Below are 12,159 nucleotides of genomic sequence, written 5' to 3'. Positions count from 1 at the left end.
AAGTTAAGATTCTGATTTATTGTTCGTAGGATCATGGTAAGTTGTACATAAAAAGTTTAACACAGTGCTATCACTGTTATAGGCTCCAAAATGGTTATTGACTTATCTGAGCAAACAAAAAGGGAAGTTAGGTGGCTGATATTGGTCATTATCTTAAGGGAGAGGAACAGATTCCTACAAACAGGGTTTTGCTTGGTCTTTCTTCAGCTAGAATCCTTGCTTTTTGCTGAGTCTAAACACATCTAGGTGTTTTGGTGTAAAGGAACTTCCTTTTGATGAATTATCACACCCTTTATCTTCAATTTTTTAGAAACCTCATCCCCAAAACTTGTCTTCATTTTTAATCAGAACTTTGGGAAACAGTTTAATTAGGAAGTTATAAAGTGAACTTGTTTAAGGTCTTAGAGAAGTTGCAATTAAAATAAAAAAGTTCTAGAGTTCTTGCCAAGTCCCTTGTCTCAATATGATTATAGAAATTTCAAGTTCCGATTATTCTGAGCAAAGTTTGGTGAAGTTTGAGTAGTATTTATAGTGAGGAATTTGTTGGATATTAGGGATAAGTTAAAATAGAAAATATTTTTATGGACAAGGAAACAGAAGAAAATGGAGATATTGTTCTAGGCAAAGTGGTACAGAAAGCATTAATCCCAAAGCTTCCCCTCACCCCAGTTCACTCTATGACTAGTTGAGTAATGGTAGGTGAGATCATTTGTACCCTGGAGTTCTGCTTCTTCATCTTTAGAAGGTTGGTGGTAATCTCAGGTCTGTTCATATCATTTTAATTTGTGACACAGCGAATCTATTCAGAACACTTCGATTTGAGCAAGAGAAATTAATAAGGGAAGTGTGTGGAATATATTCCTGAGACAAAGAATGGTTCAAAATGAAGTCAGACCCAGAAAATTAATTTGAGGTTGCAGGAAAAGGAATTTGAAGAGAAAATAATTTCAGGTCATTTGCTTAGCTTTAGTCTTACTGGAAAAATGATGTTGTTAGCATTGTTTTGAGTCAGCCTCCTATTTCTGGGGACTCCAAGCACAACTGAATGAAGCATCTTGATCCTGCCCTAACCACATAATTTATTGATCATATAGTGTACCATAGTGATTCATAGAGTTTTCACTGGCTTATTTTCAGAAATAAATCATCACATCTCTCTTCTTAATCATCCTAGTCTATAACTCCATTAAAACTTGTTCAGGATCATATCATATGAGCTTCTAGTTACAGACAGGTGGTGATTACATGAGAAGAACATTGGTTTGGGATGAATTCTGCCACTGAAGAACTAATATTTCATTGGTAAAAGACATTAATAGTCCCCAACTTGAGAAACTGGACTATATAAAGAAGATTATGGCACCAGTATTTGAAGAAGATTCAACAATTTGTGTTATGCAGATAACACAACCTAGCTCGTAGAAATTGAAGAAGACTTGAAGAACTTACTTATAAATGGAGAAAGGAGTGAGGTTCTCAACAATTTTATCCTACTTGGATCAACATTCAGCATCTATGGTAACAGCAATTGAGAAATCAAATGATGTGTTGTATTGGGGAAAACAACTGTCTTGGACCTCTCCAAAATGCTAAAGAACATAGATATCAATTTAAAGATGTCTACTCCACAACAAAAATCTAAGCAATGGTATTTTAAAATGCTTCCTATGCTTCTGAAAGTGGGACAATGAATAAGGAAGATTTAAGAAGAATTGATGTCTTTCAGTTGTGGTGTTGGTGAAGAGTATTGACTATACATACCATGGACTACCAAAAGAAAAAAACAAATATGTGCTGAAAAAGTGCAACCAGTATTCCTTAGAGGCAAGAGTGGTGAAACTTCATCTTTCTTTGAGCATTTTTTTATAAGAAACTAGTACTTTAGGATATATTCCAAGTAGTGGACTTGATGGGTCAAATGGTATTTCTATTTCCAAATTTTTGAGAAAGCATCATACTGCCTTCCATAGTAGTTGTACCATTTTATACTCCCAACAACAATGAATAGGAGTTTCAATTTCTCCACAATTTTGCCAGCATTTGTTGTTTTTAAGAGAAAAGTGAACTGAAGAGGAGGTACAGGGAGAAAACTATGCAACAATGAATGAATGGAAACCCATGTTTTCTGTAAACTTTCATTAAAATAACAACAAACACTATTTATATTAAAAAAGGAACTAGTTCTTGGAGAAAGACATCATGCAAGATATCAGATGGGAGAAGATTGCCCATATTCCTCCCTTGGGAAAGGTATAGAGTCAACAAAAGAGACAAAGGTCCTCAACAAGATGGATTTACACAGTGACTGCTACAATGGCTTGAGCATGACAGAATCAGGAGGATGGGGCAGGATAGGGCAAGGTCCAGGTCTGTTACTCATAGGGTTGCTTTGAGTCATAGTCGGCTCTACGGCACCTAAAACCAATACTTTCATGCATGTTAACTGTAGATCAGAAATATGACATACTTAACAACTTCAAACTTTTCTTCCTTTATTACGATGTTCCTTTTCTGGCCAAATTGTGAGGGGTTTTGCTTTCTTATTGTTATGTGTAATAAGTCTGCGATTCATTGCAACCCTATGTGCAATAGTTCTGAACCTTGCCCTATCCTCAGCCACTCTCATTGTTTCCAACATACAAACCCTATTACCCTGTTACTGTATCCAGCCATCTCATCTGATGTCTTCCTCTCCGGTACTGTCCCTCTACCATTCCCAGCAGGATGTCCTTCTCCAAGGACTGGTCCCTCCTGGTACCATGCCCAAAGTATGTCAGGTGGAGCTTGGTTTTTCCCTCTACAAGATAAACCTATTTGTTTTCCTAGCAGTCCATGAAACATTCAATACTGTTTTCCAGCACCACAACTCCAAGGCATTTTTTCTTCCTCCATCACCCTTATTGATTGTCTAGCTCTCTGATGCATAGCAAGTGCAAAGACTGTGATTTGTATCAGGTGAACCTTAGTGTCAAAACTAATATCATTCTCCTTTAGCACCCTGAAGAGGTCTCTGATAGAAAATTTCTCTAATGCAATTCATCTTTTAATTTTCTGACTACTGAACTGAGCAAACTGAAATTGTTAACAATCTAAATCTCTTTTCCATCTTTCATGATCTTGCCAATTGGGCCAGTGGTGAGAATCTTTGTTTTCTTGATGTGGAGCTTCAACCCATATGGAAGAACACAGTCTTTGACCTTCTGCAGCAAATGCTTCAAGGCTTCCTCATTTGGGCAAGTAAAGTTGTGTCATCTGCATAATGAAGGTTGATGAGGCTTCCTCTAATACCGATGCCACATTTCTCCTCACTAAGTTCAGTCTCCCAAATGACCTCTTCCGCATATAGATTGAAAAGGTACGGAGATATGATACATCCCTGATTCACTCTTTTCTTTATTTTGAGCCATGTAATATTTTCTTGCTCTGTACTGACTACTGCTTCCTGGTCCAAGTATAGGTTTCACATAAGCACATTCAAGTGTTCTGAGATGCTCATTCTTCTCAAGATTAGTCATAAATTGTTATGATACACAAAGTCAAAAGCCTTTGCATTGTCAGTGAAACAAAAATAGACATTCCTCTGGTAGTGTCTGCTTTTGTCCAAGATCCATCTGAAATTGGCTATGATGTTCTAAGAGAACACTGTTATTGTTGTTAAGTGCCAGCAAGTACAATTCACAGCTACCCAATGAACAAAGGATTTAAACCCTTCTCTAACCTATGCCATCCTTACACTTCCTAACACACTAAAGCCCATTGCAGTAGTCACTTGGTTGAGGGTCTTCCTCTTCTTCACTGAATCTCCACCCTTCCTAACATTATATATATTCCTCTCCAAAGAACAGCCCCTCCTAACAACAGGCTCAAAGTATGTGAGGCAAAGCCTCTTTATTCTTGCCTCCAAAGAGTACTCCTGGTGCACCCTCGCCAAGACATATTTGTTTTTTCTTTTGGCAGTCCATGTGATGTTCAGTGCTCTTCTCCAACACCATAGCTCAAAGGCATCAATTCTTCTTCTGTCATCTCTCTTTATTGTCCATCTTTCAGATGTATAGTGAGTGATCAGAAAGACCATGGCCTGACTCAGGCTCACTCTAGTCCTCAAACTGACATCATTACTCCTCATGAATTTGGAGAGACTCCAAAAGGCAAATTTTCCCAGTGCAATGTGTCTTCTTATTTCCTGAGTGCTGGTACCAAGGGTGTTAATTGGGGATCCAAATAAGAGAAAGTTTTTGACAGGTTCAATCTCATCTCAATTCATAATGATGTTACCTATCAGTCCAGTGGTAATAATCTTTTTTTTTCTTGACATTGAGATGCAATCCACACCAAAGGCTACATTCCTTGATCTTCTGCAACAAGTGCTTCAAGTCCTTCTCACTTTAAGCAAACAAGGTTATGTCATCTGCATAATACAGGTTATTGATGAATCTTCCTCCAATCCTGATGTCACATTAATCTTCATAGAGTCCAGTTTCTTGAATAATTTGCTTAGTATATAGATTAAATAAGTATGGAGAGTGAATACAACCGTGACACACTTCCTTTTTAATTTTAAACCATGAAGTGTTTCCCTGTTCTGTTGACACAACAGCCTTCTAGTTCAGGTATAGGTTTCTCATGAGGACAATTAAGTGCTCTGGGACTCCTAGTCTTCTCAATGTCAACCACAACTTGTTATGATCCACACAGTCAAATGCCTTTGCATAGTCAATAAAGCACAAATAGACATTCTTCTGGTATTCTTTACTTTCAGCCAGGATCTATCTGACATCAGCAATGATATCCCTGGTGCCACAGGATATCTTCAAAATCCTGCTTGAATTCTGGCACTGCCCTATCTATGTACTGTTCTAGCTGTTTTTTAATTATCTTCAACAGTATTTTGCTTGCATATGATTAATATTGAATGCTGAAGTCTTTGATCTTCTATAGCAAGAGCCTCACAATAATGATGCTGTTAGATAGTTTCTGCATTCAGTTGGATCACCTTTCTTGGAAATAGGGACAAATATGGACCTCTTCCAATCCATTGGCTAGACAGTTGTCCTCCCTATTTCCTCGCATAGACTGGTGAGTGCATCCCAGGCTACATCTCTTAATTGAAACAAGTCAATTGGTATTTCATTGATAAGACTACATGGTTTAAAATTAAGATTGTTGTGTGTCAGGTCAGGGTTGTATCCTCTCTCCATACCTATTCAATCTATATACTGAGCAAATTATTCAAAAAGGTTGAGTCTATGATGAAGAATGTAGCATCAAGATCAGAAGAAGACTCATCAATAACCTGCATTATGAAGATGACACAACATTGATTGCTGGAAGGGAGGACTTGAGGAGCTTGCCATAGAAGATCAAAGACTTTAGCATTCAATATTAATTGCATCTCAACATTAAGAAGACAAAAGTCTTCACCATTGGACTAATAAGCAATATCATGATAGAGAAAAGATTGAAGTTGTCAATGATTTCATTTTACCTACATCCACAATCAACAACCTTGGTAACAGCAATCAGGAGATAAGGAGACACATTGCATTGGTCAAGTGGCTGCCAGGGAGCTCTCTGAATTATTGAGGAGCAGTAATGTCAGTTTGAGGACCAAAATACTCCTGGTTCAGGCCTTGGTCTTTCAATTACTTAGTATATATCTGAGAGCCGGACAATGAAAAAGGAAGAATTGATGTCTTTGAATGGTGATGTTAGAGAACAATACCGAGTGTCCCATGGACGGCCAAAAGGACAAACAAATATGTCTTGGTGAAGGTGTAGCCATAGTTCTTCTTGGAGACAAAAATTATAAAGCTTCATCTCACATACTTTGGGCATATTTCTAGGACAGGCTATTCCTAGGAAAGGAACATCGTGTTTGGGACGGTAGAGGGTCGACTATAGGGTGGAAAATCTCATCCAGATGGACTGACACTGTAACTGCAACAATGAGCTCAAGCATTTCAGTAATTGTAAGGTTGGCCCAGGACAGGACAGGGTTTAAAAGTGTTGTTCATAGGGCCGTTAGGAGTTGTATTCACCAAAAGGCTCTTTGAAAAAATTGCAAGGTAGCTTTATTGTTGTTAGACACTATTGAGGAAGTCCCTGACTCATGGTGACCACTCAGTGGGATTGTATGGCTTTACCTTATAGGATTTTCACTGGCTGGTTTCTCTAAATTAAATCATCAGACTTTCCTTCCTTATATGTCTCATTCTGGAAGATCTACTGAAAACTGTTCAGCATCACAAAATCATGTAGTCCTAAAATAGAGGACTGTGCTGAAGTTCATTGGTTTGGAATCTAATCTGGGTCTCCTGCATGGAAGGCAAGCTTTTACCACTAAAACCATCACTCCTACAGGCAGCATTGCTGTCACTGTTGTAATGTGCCATCACATTATTGCTGTATACTGTTGAGTTGATCCATAGTTGACCCTCAGAGGCAGTTAATTACACTGGAGGGGATAGCCCATTACTGTAAAACGCTATGTAAGAAAAATGTAGAATTATGCTTGAGAATTACGGTAGAAATTGTCTAAGTTTCAAAAATATAATTATTACTGAAGAGCATATCTGATTTTATTCTTATTTTCACTTTTCAGGAAAAGACCCATGTGAGGAGAAACTTGTCATTAAGAGACAATCCAATTACACTATTTCCGTTGGAACCTCATTTGAGCTGAAGTGTCCTATGCAGTACTGCACTCTCCCACCTCCTAATGTGACTTGGTGCAAGTTTGAAGAAAAACAATGTTTACCAGTTAGAGATAGTCTTAATCAAAGTGTACAATTAGACAAAAGTAAGACTATTTTAAATTATACTCTTCATTTTGTACCAATACTTGCTAGTGACAGTGGATTATACTGATGTGAGATTGACAGGTCTCCAGCTATATGAATTATAAGCCACTCAATAACAGTAAATGTTACAGGTGAGTCCTAGACACTGAGCTCCTCTAATGTTTTTCTCATTTTGTTAATAAAAAAAGCAGCCCTATATTCTTATTTGCTAGGTTAGACATTGAATTTATGATGTAGCAAATCAGAAGGTACCATATCGCACAGGTCATGATGGATGTATGTTTGCATTTCACTCATATATTAAAGGTATTATTCTTGCTTTTAAGAGATATTGGAATTTATTTTGTAAATCCAAGTGTGTATCAATGAAATATTGAGAGAATTACAAAGGGAGTATTACTAGACAAGAAGACAATTCAATTACATCTTCTTGGCTATTTGTTTGTAGGGTTTTTTTCCTCCTCTTTTAATAATTTCTAACTTTTGGGTTTTATAATTATTTGATGTTTCAGTTGCTGTGCTTAGACAATTACATATTTGTTAATAATGTACACAGAGGGAAACGGATGAGTAACTTGATTACCTACCCCATTTGGGAACACTTTAGCTTCAGCCTCCTCCTCAGCTCCTCCTTAGATCTCCTCAATGGGTTCAAGCAGTAAAACAAGAACAGGTCAAGGTTAAGATGACAAACATTCCACTAAAAAAAAAAAAAAAAAGAGTGAAGTATTTAACTTCACCTTCTCCAAAGAGGATATGAAAATGAGTATAAGCGTATAAAAATACAGTCAACATTATTAACTGATCAAACTCAATACAGACTTGTTACCCTAAAGTCAGAACCACAGCTGACCCTCCAGTAGATTCCTGAAAGTCACATGGGTGGAGTTGCCCATCTTTCTCCTAAGGAGCCATTGGTGAATTCCAGTTGCCATAAAGGCACCGTCTTTGGGTTTGCAGCACAATTCCCTACAGAATAAGCCATGAAGAGCTGATTAGGGAAATGAAAATGAAAGCTGAGTATCATGTGTGAATTCTGTTGTCAGCACCATTTATCATGTCCAAGGTCAAGTATCATGCTCAGTACTTTAAATGTCAGGTCTGAGGCAATCAGCCAACTCTGGACGCTCAGGTTCAGTAGCCAATTGGAAACTAAATACAAAAAGCTAGCTGAGGATTTGCAGGAGGCTTAAACGTCTCTTTGTTTAGGGTCTCATACAAATTACAAGGAGGAGCTATACTGTGAGCCTTACCATGAACTGTCAGAGAACTTTTCCATCGAGTTATTATAGTTTTTAGAATAAAGATGGCCTTTTACCACATTTTGCACAGAGATCCCTGCCCTTATCACACTTAGGGCATGCACTATTACACTTAAAACCATTATTCAGCACAGTACTACTAAATGTGCTCAGGCATGGCTGCAGTCCAGGTAGAACTGCTTATTGTATATAAAGCACATTACGGGTTAGCACAAATCTGCCTGCTGGGTATGAACAAATATATTGTGGTCCACAACACTGAGCAAAACCAAGATGGAAAAAAAAATTTAAAAACCAAAAAAGAGGGAAGAAGAGGAGATAGTAAAAACCTGCTCATTTTATGAATGTCCCAAACTTCGGGCTTGTGGTTAGGAGGGACCTTGAAGGAAGTCCTTGAAGGAAGACATCATGTGGGGAAGGTAGTTGTTGTTTTTGTTATATGCTGTCAAGTTGCCTGCAGCTCATAGCAACCCTCTATGCAGCAGATCTGAAGTCTGTCCTATCCTGAGCCAGTTTCACTGACTCTGAAACACCCACCCCCATTGCCCTAGTTACTGTGTCAATTCATTTCACTGGGGTCTTCTTTTCCTTGCACTGTTCCTACAGCGTTCTGAACATGATGTCCTTCTTCAAGGACCAGTCCCCCAGTCCCTCCTGGCCATATGCCCAAAGTATGTGAGATAGAACTTCAAAATCCTAGCCTCCAAGGGGAAACTTGGTTTCACTCTCTCCTATTTGAAAGGTAGAGTGTAAGCAAAATAGAGGAAGAATCTCATGTGGATGGATTGATACAGTGATTCTAACAATGGGCTGGAGCATTACACAGATTATAATGATGATGCAGGACAGGTCTATGTTCTGATCTGTTTTCTATAGGGTCATCATGAGTCTTTTACCACATTCAGTGTTATATTTATTTATTATATTCAATGGTAAAAGAGTAAAGATCTCTTAAGATCAGGAACAAAGGGAGTTCTGGTGGCCTAGTGGCACGAAGCTGCACTGCAATCCCAGAATCCACCAGATGCTCTGCTGGAGAAGGAGGGACAGTCTCCTCCTGTACCAGTTAGATCCAATTTGATGGTACACACACAAAAATAATAAAATAAATTTTTAAAAAAGAATAGTTTAAAAAAAAACACCATCAGGAACAAGACAAAGTTGAAGATTTTTACCACTTCCACACATAATAGCATTGGCAATTCTAATCAAAACACTCAGACAAGAGACAGAAATAAAAACCATATAAATTGGAAAGAAAAAATTGAAATAATCTTTATTATAGATAACTTAACCTTACGTATTGTTATTGTTAGGTATCATTTAAGCAACTACTACTACTTATAGCAACCCTATGAACAACAGATCTGAACCTTGCTCTGTCCTGCACCATCTTCACAATCTCTGAGATTCTTGAGCCTATTTTTACAATTACTGCTTAAATCTATCTGTTTTTTAGGGTTTTACTTTCTTTCTCTGAGCCTCCACCTTTTCCTGTATGATAACATTTTATAAGGATTAGCCCTTCCTGACAACATGCCCAAACTGTAAAAGATGAAGTTCCACCATCTTTACCTCTAAGAACATCCCAGTTGCATTTCCTCCAAGACAGACACTACAATTCAAAGGCATTAATTCTTCTTAAATCATTCATATTCTTTGCCTAGGTTTCAGGTGCATAAGAAATAATTGACAAAAAAAATCATGACTTGAATCAGGTGCACCTTAGTCTTTAAACTGGCATGATTACTCTTTAGGACTAGGAGAAATCCTTGATAGTAGATTTTTACAATGCAACATCTCTTTTGGTTTCTTATCTGCTGGCATCCTTGATGTTGATTATGGGCCCATGTAAATTTAACAAAGTTTCAGGATGCAAGATCAATTTACAAAAAATCAAATACACACTAACAAAGAACAAATCAAAGAAAAAATGGTGAAAACGCTTCTGTTTAAAATATAAAAAAAATTCATAATAAAATTAGGCAAGAATTTGCAAGATTTACACACTAAAAATGACAAAATATTATCTAGAGAAATTTCATGAACAGCTAAATAAGTAGAAAGGCATGGGAATTCCAGAATATTTGATTTTGCTTATGCGAAACTTATGCTTGGACCAAGTGACACTTGTCAGAACAGAGCAAGGAGACACTGCATGGTTCAAAATTGGGAAGGGTGTACACTGGGATGTATTCTCTCTTCATACCTTTTCAGTCTGTATGCAGAACAGATCATCTGGGACACTAGACTGTACAAGGAGAAATGTGGCACCAGGATTGGTGGAAGATTCATCAACAACCTGCGTTAGGCAGATGACACAACCCTGCTTGTTGAAACTGAGGAGGCCCTGAAATGCTTGCTGCAGAAGGTCAATGACTACAACCTTCAATATGGATTGAGACACAACATCAAGAAAACAAAGATTCTCACCACTGGGCCAATTGGCAGCATCAGGATGGATGGTGAAGAGATTGAGATTGTTCACAGCTTTAGTTTGCTTGGCTCCACATGGCACTCTTGGTGCCAGCAGATAAGGAAATCAAGAGAGGAATTGCCTTGGGAAAGCCAGCTGTGAAGGACCTTTCCAGAGTACTGAAGAGCAACAATGTCAGGCTGGAGATTAAGTTGCACCTGATCCTGGCCATAGTCTTTGAAGTTGCATGCTATGCATCAGAGACCTGGATAGTGACTAAGGATGATAGAGAATTGATGATGATAGAGAATTTGTGCTGTGGTGCTGGAGAAAAGTGTTGAATATACCATGGACTGCTAAGAGAACAAACAGATTTATACTGGAGAGGGTGAGACCAGGCTGCTCCTTGGAGACAAGGATTCTGAAGCTTTGTCTGACATATTTTGGGTATATTGCAAGGAGTGACCATCCTTGGAGAGGAACATTATATTTGGGAGAGTGGAGGGACAATAAAGGAGAAGAAGACCCTCGATGAGATGGATCGATTCAGTGATTGGGGTAGTGGGAGTGTTGGAGACAATGAGGTTGGCACAGGATAGAGCAGGGTTTAGAGCTCTTGTACAAGGGTCACTATGAGTCGCAAGCAACTTGACGGCACATAACAACAAGAACAACTTTGGATGTGTGAAGGAAAGGCCAGTTCCTGGAGCAAGATGTCATGTTTGGATTCTGGGTAGTTTCAGTTAAAAAAATGGAAAGATCTTCAATAGATGGACTGACCAATGTCAGCAACAGAGGGTCAGAGCACCGTAGAAATTGTGAGGACTAGGCCTGTGTTTCCTCTGTTGAACACAGGGCCTCCATATTTCAGAAGCAATTTAACAGCACTTCATAACTATGCGATAGCTTCTATGTACATCTTAGACATAAGATTACCTTCCTTATTTACTCTTAGATATAAGATTACTTTCCTTTTAAACACTTTTAAGTAATTGTCTACACTCTTTTTCTTTATGGTTGTTCTATTTTTGTTCATATCAGCTCAAATCATTTATTATTCTGGTTTTATAAGACTACTCTTCTGGGGAAGCCTCTCTAGAACATTCTTTGTATTGAACTCATTTTTTAACCAGCATTTCTGGTCTCCCATAGTTTCTCCCAGTCTATCTTTCTTGATAGTCTCTAAATTTCATATGGAACTTCTTATTTTCAGTCTTTCAGCCATACTTCCCTCTAGTATATCTTTACTGTGGTCCTTTCCATGTTGTTCTTGCACCCTGTGGAGCGTCCATTCGTCTCTCTTCATCTCTCAAAATTCTAGCCTTACTCTCAAATGCAACCATTCCTCTAGGTCTAAAATGAAAGATGTATGACTACCTTAGGGGATTTCTCTTTGCTATACATTTTATGACATTTAAAGTCTATGCCTCTTATTTGTTACATACTTTCTTGTACTACCATTATATGTGAAAAAAACGCTTTTGTCTGATGAAAGATCATAATGCTTTAGAAAGTAGGAATTGCACCTACAACCAGGAGAAGATAAAATAGATGAATGTGATCTTCTAAGAATCAAATCCCTATGCACATCCAAAAACTTTTCCAACAAAGTAAAAGGGAAGTCACAGACTGGGAAAAAGTATTTGGTAATGACATATCAGATAAGGGCTTATATTAAGAA

The 12,159-nt window shown here is 37.9% G+C and overlaps 1 protein-coding gene across 1 annotated transcript in view; it reads left to right on the top strand.

Moving 5' to 3' along the window:
* BTLA (B and T lymphocyte associated) overlaps positions 1–12,159 on the top strand; it is a 115,163-nt gene that overhangs the window by 88,763 nt on the left and 14,241 nt on the right. Inside the window, exons 2-3 of the mRNA XM_006895361.1 lie at positions 30–36; positions 6,602–6,799. Coding sequence (XP_006895423.1) covers positions 30–36; positions 6,602–6,799 — 205 coding nt within the window. The remainder of the gene's footprint in view (positions 1–29; positions 37–6,601; positions 6,800–12,159) is intronic.

The sequence above is a fragment of the Elephantulus edwardii genome, unplaced genomic scaffold (assembly GCF_000299155.1).
Source record: "Elephantulus edwardii isolate Elephantulus edwardi_28Jun2011 unplaced genomic scaffold, EleEdw1.0 scaffold00165, whole genome shotgun sequence".
In the NCBI taxonomy this organism is placed as follows: Eukaryota; Metazoa; Chordata; class Mammalia; order Macroscelidea; family Macroscelididae; genus Elephantulus; species Elephantulus edwardii.
The sequence above is the reverse complement of the archived record's forward strand: the minus strand, read 5'-3'. Positions and strand labels throughout refer to the sequence as shown.